The sequence below is a fragment of the Protomyctophum bolini genome (assembly GCF_963924005.1).
Source record: "Protomyctophum bolini genome assembly, chromosome: 12".
Taxonomy (NCBI): Eukaryota; Metazoa; Chordata; class Actinopteri; order Myctophiformes; family Myctophidae; genus Protomyctophum; species Protomyctophum bolini.
In genome coordinates, this window is record NC_137873.1 from 25,690,978 (window position 1) to 25,702,449 (window position 11,472).

Sequence of the window (11,472 nt, forward strand, 5' to 3'; positions counted from 1 at the left end):
TTAGCCTCGTTTCTCATCATTTTGGACCGTGGGCTATAGCCCATATCGTACGGCATACTATAGCGCGCCGTTTTTCATCATTTTTGAGGATTTGAAAAAAATGACGAAATGACAAAAACGATGGGTTATAGCCCATGTTTTTTGAAATTTTGAAAAAAAAAGTTATGCTCGTTTCTCATCATTTTGGACCATGGGCTATAGCCCATATCGTACGGCATACTATAGCGCGCCGTTTTTCATCATTTTTGAGGATTTGAAAAAAATGACGAAATGACAAAAACGATGGGTTATAGCCCATGTTTTTTTTAATTTTGGAAAAAAAAGTTAGCCTCGTTTCTCATCATTTTGGACCGTGGGCTATAGCCCATATCGTACGGCATACTATAGCGCGCAGTTTTTCATCATTTTTGAAGATTTGAAAAAAATGACGAAATGACAAAAACGATGGGTTATAGCCCATGTTTTTTGAAATTTTGGAAAAAAAAGTTAGCCTCGTTTCTCATCATTTTGGACCGTGGGCTATAGCCCATATCGTACGGCATACTATAGCGCGCCGTTTTTCATCATTTTTGAGGATTTGAAAAAAATGACGAAATGACAAAAACGATGGGTTATAGCCCATGTTTTTTGAAATTTTGAAAAAAAAAGTTAGCCTCGTTTCTCATCATTTTGGACCGTGGGCTATAGCCCATATCGTACGGCATACTATAGCGCGCCGTTTTTCATCATTTTTGAGGATTTGAAAAAAATGACGAAATGACAAAAACGATGGGTTATAGCCCATGTTTTTTGAAATTTTGAAAAAAAAAGTTATGCTCGTTTCTCATCATTTTGGACCATGGGCTATAGCCCATATCGTACGGCATACTATAGCGCGCTGTTTTTCATCATTTTTGAGGATTTGAAAAAAATGACGAAATGACAAAAACGATGGGTTATAGCCCATGTTTTTTGAAATTTTGAAAAAAATAGTTAGCCTCGTTTCTCATCATTTTGGACCGTGGGCTATAGCCCATATCGTACGGCATACTATAGCGCGCAGTTTTTCATCATTTTTGAAGATTTGAAAAAAATGACGAAATGACAAAAACGATGGGTTATAGCCCATGTTTTTTGAAATTTTGAAAAAAAAAGTTATCCTCGTTTCTCATCATTTTGGACCATGGGCTATAGCCCATATCGTACGGCATACTATAGCGCGCCGTTTTTCATCATTTTTGAGGATTTGAAAAAAATGACGAAATGACAAAAACGATGGGTTATAGCCCATGTTTTTTGAAATTTTGAAAAAAAAAGTTAGCCTCGTTTCTCATCATTTTGGACCGTGGGCTATAGCCCATATCGTACGGCATACTATAGCGCGCAGTTTTTCATCATTTTTGAAGATTTGAAAAAAATGACGAAATGACAAAAACGATGGGTTATAGCCCATGTTTTTTGAAATTTTGAAAAAAAATGTTAGCCTCGTTTCTCATCATTTTTGACCGTGGGCTATAGCCCATATCGTACGGCATACTATAGCGCGCCGTTTTTCATCATTTTTGAGGATTTGAAAAAAATGACGAAATGACAAAAACGATGGGTTATAGCCCATGTTTTTTGAAATTTTGAAAAAAAAAGTTAGCCTCGTTTCTCATCATTTTGGACCGTGGGCTATAGCCCATATCGTACGGCATACTATAGCGCGCCGTTTTTCATCATTTTTGAGGATTTGAAAAAAATGACGAAATGACAAAAACGATGGGTTATAGCCCATGTTTTTTGAAATTTTGAAAAAAAAAGTTATGCTCGTTTCTCATCATTTTGGACCATGGGCTATAGCCCATATCGTACGGCATACTATAGCGCGCTGTTTTTCATCATTTTTGAGGATTTGAAAAAAATGACGAAATGACAAAAACGATGGGTTATAGCCCATGTTTTTTGAAATTTTGAAAAAAATAGTTAGCCTCGTTTCTCATCATTTTGGACCGTGGGCTATAGCCCATATCGTACGGCATACTATAGCGCGCAGTTTTTCATCATTTTTGAAGATTTGAAAAAAATGACGAAATGACAAAAACGATGGGTTATAGCCCATGTTTTTTGAAATTTTGAAAAAAAAAGTTATCCTCGTTTCTCATCATTTTGGACCATGGGCTATAGCCCATATCGTACGGCATACTATAGCGCGCCGTTTTTCATCATTTTTGAGGATTTGAAAAAAATGACGAAATGACAAAAACGATGGGTTATAGCCCATGTTTTTTGAAATTTTGAAAAAAAAAGTTAGCCTCGTTTCTCATCATTTTGGACCGTGGGCTATAGCCCATATCGTACGGCATACTATAGCGCGCAGTTTTTCATCATTTTTGAAGATTTGAAAAAAATGACGAAATGACAAAAACGATGGGTTATAGCCCATGTTTTTTGAAATTTTGAAAAAAAATGTTAGCCTCGTTTCTCATCATTTTTGACCGTGGGCTATAGCCCATATCGTACGGCATACTATAGCGCGCCGTTTTTCATCATTTTTGAGGATTTGAAAAAAATTACGAAATGACAAAAACGATGGGTTATAGCCCATGTTTTTTGAAATTTTGAAAAAAAAAGTTAGCCTCGTTTCTCATCATTTTGGACCGTGGGCTATAGCCCATATCGTACAGCATACTATAGCGCGCAGTTTTTCATCATTTTTGAAGATTTGAAAAAAATGACGAAATGACAAAAACGATGGGTTATAGCCCATGTTTTTTGAAATTTTGAAAAAAAAAGTTAGCCTCGTTTCTCATCATTTTGGACCGTGGGCTATAGCCCATATCGTACGGCATACTATAGCGCGCAGTTTTTCATCATTTTTGAAGATTTGAAAAAAATGACGAAATGACAAAAACGATGGGTTATAGCCCATGTTTTTTGAAATTTTGAAAAAAAAAGTTAGCCTCGTTTCTCATCATTTTGGACCGTGGGCTATAGCCCATATCGTACGGCATACTATAGCGCGCAGTTTTTCATCATTTTTGAAGATTTGAAAAAAATGACGAAATGACAAAAACGATGGGTTATAGCCCATGTTTTTTGAAATTTTGAAAAAAAAAGTTAGCCTCATTTCTCATCATTTTGGACCGTGGGCTATAGCCCATATCGTACGGCATACTATAGCGCGCCGTTTTTCATCATTTTTGAGAATTTGAAAAAAATGAAAAAATGAAAAAAAAAATCCGCAATTTCAGCAATTTCCATTTCAGCAATTTCCGCAATTGCGGAAATTGCGGAAATTGTAATTGCGGAAATGGTGGAAATGGTGGAAATGGAAATTGCAGAAATTGCGGAAATGCGGAAATGGAAATTGCGGAAATTGCGGAAATGATAATTGCGGAAATTGCGGAAATGGTGGAAATGGAAATTGCGGAAATTGCGGAAATGGAAATTGAGGAAATTGCGGAAATGGTAATTGCGGAAATTGCTCTTCACTTATAGCAATAAAAAAAAAATAACATTGGCTATAACCCATCGTTTTTTCCGCAAAACTACGCAATTCCTCCGAAATACTCCGCAATTTTCCTCGATTTTCACCTTTTTTAAATCCTCAAAAATGATGAAGACTATAACGATGACCTCTGAGACCATGGACCAATGAACCATGTAAATACAACAAATTGAGCAGGGCACTGCAGGGAGTTGCACCCCAAACCAGAAGTACGACACCAGTGCCTTAGTTTTTGTGTTGTCATTTACAGGTCCTTTGGTTAAAATGTAAATTTTACATTTCAACAGTAAAGTAATATATAAAGAAGAGAAACACAAGTACAAAGATAACATTTTCGAATTACCTGTATTTGCTTTGATTTTTTAAATTTCTCTAACCATTATTTGACACTTTTGGTTGTTGAAAAACAGCTTCTAACCATTATTTGACACTTTTGGCTGTTGAAAAATAGCTTCTAACCATTATTTGACACTTTTGGTTGTTTCAAATAAAAATAAAAACATCGGCTATAACCCATCGTTTTTTTCATTTTTTCAAATCCGCAAAAATGATGAAAAACGGCGCGCTATAGTATGCCGTACGATATGGGCTATAGCCCATGGTCCAAAATGATGAAACGAGGATAACTCAAAAGTTATATTAGCTGTATATTTGGCTTTAGTTATATCAGAACATGAGGTCACTTTGATACAGTATTATAATCAACATAAATGCCATCTTCCCAGATTCATACTGTACAAATTATCGTACAAAACACAAACTATGTGTTAAAAAAAAAATCACATTCTCAACTTCCATTTCTATCAATGAACACCATTCACTATCTATGAATCTAATATACTGGTTCTCAGTGTGACTCCCAGGCATCATTGACCCCAGATAAAGGACTGATATTTAGGAACCAGATGGAGGATGAGGATGTTACAGTGTAGCTTAGGGTCCCAGGGATTAATCGGGGTTCGTGGCCTAATCATGCATATCAAACTGGCGGCATGAGGATCATCAATCTAAAAAAGAGTCAGATTCAGAATCTGAAAAACAGACTCAGTTCAGTAGCTCGACAAACTCTGCACTACAGTATCCTGCATCGTTGTGAAGGTCGTTGACGGACACATCCTGTCCTGCTGTTGGACTAGTGGCCATGCAGCGCTTCCTATCCCCACAGGAGTGCTCTGGCACATGCACCGACTTAATGCCAGAGTCAGAGCCAAGCATCGCTTCAGATGTGGAGACAGGGTCAATATCACAACATGGGCTAGTGGCAAGATTCAGATCAGACTCCACTTCAGCATCCAGGTTCTCTACATCTGTCTTGGGGTCTTGGAGAGGTGATTCCTAGGGTTGTTACAATCAATAAAGTTTAGTTGACGAATAATCGTCTGACAAATAATTGTGTATTTTCCATCGAACATAAAAATTTTAATGTTTGCCTTTTAGGCTTTGTAAACTAAAATTACACACAATATACTAAAATATGACAATGACCAGTACTAGGGCGAAAACAGAAATGTAATAATCTACAAGCTCTCAATGCGCCGTGATGCATTGCAAGCACAAATAATTGTGACAGGCCTAGGGAGTGTGGGTCAGTTCACCTCTGAAGTCGTATCCATTCCGCAGACCTGCCCTTCCCGCCGCTGCTTGTTCTCGTGCCTGCGGCGGCTGATCTGCTTCTGCAGCTGCAGCTTGTTGGTGAAGAAGACGGTCCTCCAGCCAACCTCCCGGGCCAGAGCTGACACTTGGGCTGAGATGCTGTCACAGCGTTGCCGTACCGTCTGCTCCCAGAACTCCTCTGACCCACACAGCTGAGGACAGGGATGAAAACAAAAACAAATGAAATGTTTAGCTATAGGCCATGTCTCAATCTGTTTGATTGATTGAATACTTTATTAACAGCTCGCAGAAAAAAGCACAGGAAGGTACAGTTCAATACAAGGTATTATTATAAGAGGATTTATAACCCAAGAAAGAACTATGGCTTGTTTCCATTGGGGTCCTTCATATTCAATTCATCTGATCAATTAGCATAATTATGTTACTTTAGCACTTAATGTTTTGTGTAAAGCACTTAGAATTGCCTTGCTGTTTAAATGCGCTATACAAAACAACTTGCCTTGCCTAATGCATTTTTAAAGTTTCACAAATGTTGTTCTCACCTTCCTGAACCTGCGTGATGTTCGTGCAAGCTGTCCCACATCCTCAAGCTCCAGACAGACCAGGACATGAAGCAACAGGGGGTCTGGAAGGCGCTCCAGGTAGTCATAATGGCCTTGGCACAAAGACTGGGTGTACTGCAAGATCCGACCACCAAACACCATACTGATCCGATCTGGCAAGATGTCAAGAAAACAAAGATATTCTATTTATTTGGAATGAATGAGGAGGAAGCCCAACAAACCCACGGTGAGGCCTTTAGGAGGGCCTTTCAAGCCGCAAGCGGAGCCTGCAGCACCACCGTTGCCCAGGTGGAGCCTGCAGAACCATTGCGGCTCAAGAATCCACCACTCCTGAATGAAGTGTCTGGTGCTGGGAGTCTGATGCAACGCACAAGTCCTGGACCTGGTGAGAGCAGGAATGGACCTGGTGAGACGTATGAGGGCCCGGACAGGAGTCAACCCAAAGAGCCTGGTCCTTCCATGCCCCAGATTGATCTACCTCCAAGTCCCGGCAGAGTAGTTCTGGAGCAACGGATTGTGTGGCCCTGGTCTTTCCCTAATGGGACTGATCGAGGGTAGCTACTGGGACGTAAGTCTGGACTTGATCACCCCGGCTGGGTCACCAGGGGTACGATGTTGCCAGACCCGAAACCCGATGACCTTGGGATACATCACTGAGGATACGTCCCAGGTGCATCCATGCAATGTTTTTTCGTTCTAGTTATTCTAATTTTAGTGACTCATAGGAAAAGACTACGTGGCAACCAGGAATAGTCTGGTGACCACTGGAGAGACGGGTAACAGCCGGAATGTAGACGGCACCCCGGGAGCAGTATGGGTTGGCGCCCCAGCCTGTGTCTTCCATGAGGAGGAAGCCAGTGAGGCCTTTAGGAGGGCCATTCAAGTCACAAGCGGAGCTTGCAGCACCACCGTTACCCAGCTGGGACACCTGAGTGGTATGATGTTGTGAGACCCGAAACCCTGATGACCTTGGGATACGTCACTGGATACAGGATATGTCCCAGGTGCATCCATGCGATGTTTTATTGTTCGAAATCTTTATTTATCAAATATAATTTACCATTTAGGATTAGCATTAAGCAGATGTTTTTATCCAGAGAAACTTACAAAGCACAACATCGGAGTAAGCATGAAACCCATCAGTCAAACAATAGTTATTGTAATTTGAAGTTTGTTTCTTGTTTGTGTATGTGGCTGTGCTACAAAGTATTTAGAATATTATGTCTTATCTGTCAAAATAACATCTAAAATAACATTTAAACAGAACTTTTGAAAGACTGCATACCTCTGCCAATAGACCTACTATGCAACTGTCAAAATATGCCATTTCTACATTAGATGTGACAGATTATGTCATTCTACCCTCGCCCTTGATTGTGCTGGACCAGAAAGTTGTGAAAACATAATTTCCATCCCTGACCTTCTGCCTGGCGGAGAGATAATGATATACACAGTGGTGGAAAGTAATTAAATGCATGTACTCAAGTACTGTACTTAAGTACAAATTTGAGGTATTTATTTGAGTATTTCCAATTTCCAATACTTTTACTTCTAAAGTTCTACTCCACTACATTTCAGAGGCAAATATTGTACTTTTACTGCGCATTGACAACATTAATTACTAGTTACTTAAATTAACTTTGTAGATTTGGATTGTTATTACAAAATGCATTATAAACCACTTCAGCCCTACACATTTTGGCAGCCGATTTTCAAAAGATTATTATAGGCTACATTTGATATATTAGAAAATTTGTGAAATGGGACATTCTAAATAATGAATACTTTTTTTTTTTTTTACTTTAAAGCACATTTTGATACCAATACTTTTGTACTTTTACTCAAGTAAATTTATGAATTCTGGACATTTACTTGTAACAGAATATTTCTACATTGCAGTATTGATACTTTTACTTAAGTAAAGATTGTGAGTACCTTTTCTACCACTGGATATCCACAATTATACACAGAATGAAAAATAATGAGTTTAAAAATATATATTTACAATATCAGTCTGCTGTAAAAAACGGGCCATATTTATAGCAGAGATCAACTAGATAAACAACATTTCCAGTACCCCTCTCTGCACTTACCGTGGGCGTGGGGCAGCCACTCAAAACACATGTTAATGAATGATAAAGATTCTCACTGATCATGTTTTCATCTGCTCACTGGAAAATTCTGGGAAGAGAACAGCAGACACGCCTTAAGGCTTGCCTTAGGCCATGCTGATCACTCATCTCCAGCTGCCTCCCATCCTGAGTAACTGCAGGGCTTGTAAGATGGACAGCATGAATAGACAGCATGCATTTAAACCCCAGCATTTGTATTGTCTGAATAACCTTTGCAGAAAATAGCAGATTGACATGTTTCCAACGCAACGCATTGCTACTTTGACTTCACCGTCATATATAGACTTTAACGTCCCCATACATTATAAGATGGCACAATTTCCGTCTACTCACCCTGTACCAATGACATCATCAATGGGGGTGCCAGCTGATGAAAACTAGAGCCTTTCCCTTCCTGTGAAATTAGCCTGCTCAAATAGAAATCTTATTTGAAATTGCCAATATTGCCTACAATGATGTTAGTGGTATAGTAGGCAGGTTTCTGAACTGTCTCTGAGACAGAGACTGAGTAGACAGTAAAGGTACCATATTACAATTGGTCCTCACTAATGAGCATTAGTGATTACCAATTGTATGAAGAGAAGGTTGAAAGTGGGTGAAGTGGTCGCCAACGGTAGCCAACACATGCTTTGCTGATGTGCCAAATGCGTCAATTAGGCCTACCCAGGTTTTGGGCAGTGCCATCTTTCGGTCTGTAGTTCGTTTGACTTGCATGGAGTAGTTTGTCTAACCGGAAGGAAAACTACAAGTCTAATGTCTGTGGGGTCAACTACTATTGGTTGACTTGACGCATGGTCAAAGTTCACAAATGTTGAACTCTGAGTCCACGCGTTAAATAAGATATTGCGCTTATGAGCTTCAGACGGTTGCCACCTCGGCTCCAGCCACCAACCACTGCAGATGTACTAGTTATGTACTAATACAGATTGGTTCAATCGCAGCTTTAAGCTTACTCTGTAGCTGAAGGTCATCCAAGTAGTCCTGATGAGAGTCCTTATGCTCTCCAGGCTTTGCGTTTCTACAGTCATTCCTCAGCGATATTCTCCACCACCTCCACACCACCTGTATATGAATGGAAGAAAGCCTACGAATTTACAAAACCTTTTCAAAACATAATTCCTTATGTAGCTTCATTGCTAAACACCTGTAGTAAAGTGACATACGGTATGTGTAACTCTTGGGTAATAGTAATCTCTCAAGACAGCTTCAGCTCAGCGGAAATAAACAAAGAAATATATACATTTTATTTATTTCTTTCTGATGGGTTCCCAGATTGGGGTAATAGTAACATACCGTACTGTAGTTACACAAAATGTAGCTAAAAACATTGCAGTGGGTCAACTGAAATGCTACAACTGCAGCTAGCCTATTGGTAAACAAATGTGATTTAACAATCAAGAGTCATATAACGATTACAAGTAAACCTTTAGCAAGTACTTACATCAGATTTGGTCACTGTCAAATGATAAAAATCTTTACTAGGTGCAGGGCCTTGTCCACTGATTTCAAATAATCTTTCCGGCAACAGTGACGCCATGTTCAACGTTTTGTGTACGCTACCATGACAACAGCATGTCACATGTCCTGTTTCTAGTCTTTCCCACTTGCACTGAAGCCCTGAAGCCATTTGGCTATTCTGTAACAGAAATGTAACCCCTTTCAAATAAATTAAAAAAGAAAATATAGCTATTAAACAATTACATAAATACAAATATTTAGTGGGCAGATAGATAATAGCAAAAAACGTTGCCATGGGAATGAAAGGCTGAGTGAAACATTAAGCTTGTTAGTGCTATATTAGGTACAATAATTAATAACATAACACATACAATATGCATGTTTGAATCAAAATATTTCACCATCATTGAATTAATATTAGAACAGTGGAACCAAATCAAGTTGAGCATTCCAAAATGATATGAAGCCGATTAAGATAATAACGGGTGAATACTGGAAATTAATTGAAATTGTTGCTTTGGTGAATCAACATGTAAATAATTAATTTCAAAAGCCAAACTGAGTGCATGATTAATTTATGGGCTGTAACCATTACTTTCACAAAGGGGTGGTAAAATCTATCTTTAACCAACCATGCTATATATACTGTACACGGTACCTAGCCGTACAACACATAGCAAACAAGCTACATGCCCACAAAGTGTCGCAGAAAAAAAACAATTTAACAAATGAAAATGTTTGCCAATGCAGATTGAATATGGTTAGTCTTGATTTAAACAAATCAAACCCATAAAAATGCTAACTCTCCAAACAAGTTGTAGTTAAAAATCTTTAATATATTTATACATATATTTATATATGTACACATTGACTTACCTATTCTCATAAAAGTCAAGTAACACATTGTCAACTTCATGGTTAGTCACATGGTGGCACAAGTGAGACACTCATTCATTTCTCAGAAACAGGCACTGGCCCCGGTAATGACACAACCCCTTATCAAAGCTGTCCGCCTAAAGCAGTGGTTCTTCTCAAACTCTTAATTTCAATGAGCGCCAGTTATGCATGATTAGTACCACAGACCCCCATAACTTGTGTACAAATGGAACCGCAAGGATCCCTTTGGTTCCATTTGTACACGAGTTACAGACCTGTAAGGGTCCATTTGGCTCCTAACCATCAAATATTTAACCCGCTGGAGGTCCCCAAAGCCCCATTTTGAGAACCACTCATCTTTTAAAGCAAACTGTAGTGTAGGGAAACAAGTAATTCCACCTACCTTCACCTTAAAGGCCCATCGTTAAATAAAGAAAGAAAAAGGCGAATTGGACATGTACATTGTTATAAATACAGAATTCATTCATAATTCAAGTTCTGTATATTTTGTCACTCTGGCCAAGGCCTAGTAAACATTACACCGACTCTTGTCACGGTGGCAACGGGTCATTATCACGAGCCACAACCCAACGGGATGCTGATCAACTCCAGTATCAACATGAACACTTTCAGTTATCACTTTTCCTCTTGTAAATTATTTTACACCTAGAGGCAGAGGTCACAAGGACAAACCAGGCAGGTAAAAAGCCCAATTTATTCTCCATCGCACAACGGTGTCGCTCGCCAAAAAGAACAGGTTATATCATCCATGAAGTGATGTGCTGTTAGCGTGAAGGTTCTTGTTGGCAAGAGGCGTGTTGTACTAAGAGTTATAATTAGTGTGGGCATTAAGACTGATTTATAATAAATCAGTCTTAATGCCCACATTCCTCTCCATCATTTGTGCTATAATAAAAAGAGAATGTGACCGCACACCATTGAAAGTAATAGTTGAAAACCTCCCAAGATGGTGCCACCAGTCCATTGAACTCAATGGACTGGGGTGGGGCAGTCGCTATGCCTGTCCTTCCATTTGTTAACCCTGAAGCCTGAGGAGGTATACTTTGTCGTACGCTGGTCTTGCGCTGAAAATAGCTTATCTACAAGCTCACAAGGCCTTGCATCCATGTATTGAGCTGGTAGGTCGGCTATTTTCGACGCAAGATAACGTTGACCGACGATGTATAAATTAAGCATGAGGTCTAGGCTTCACATATCAGTCTGACTTGATTCATGTTTCCATGACAACCTCAACACAATTCGAAGCGGGCGCCAACTACAACACACCGTATGCAACTTACCAATTGGTTGTTTTCTAAGATATGCAGGGTTAACACAGGCTAGTTGGTGATTTGTTCCA

At 39.2% G+C, this 11,472-nt stretch overlaps 1 protein-coding gene across 1 annotated transcript; it reads right to left on the bottom strand.

The window, feature by feature from the left end:
* Positions 1 to 4,513: 4,513 nt before the first annotated feature.
* On the bottom strand, positions 4,514 to 9,642 carry fbxo36b (F-box protein 36b; the record flags this gene model as incomplete). The annotated part of the gene is made up of 5 exons (XM_080778987.1): positions 9,220 to 9,642; positions 8,732 to 8,840; positions 5,626 to 5,798; positions 5,065 to 5,274; positions 4,514 to 4,804 (listed from the first exon to the last, which is right to left on the bottom strand). Exons 1-5 carry the CDS (start codon positions 9,529 to 9,531, stop codon positions 4,514 to 4,516), a joined length of 1,095 nt encoding a protein of 364 aa, XP_080635113.1. The 5' UTR covers positions 9,532 to 9,642.
* Between the last annotated feature and the right edge of the window lie 1,830 nt (positions 9,643 to 11,472).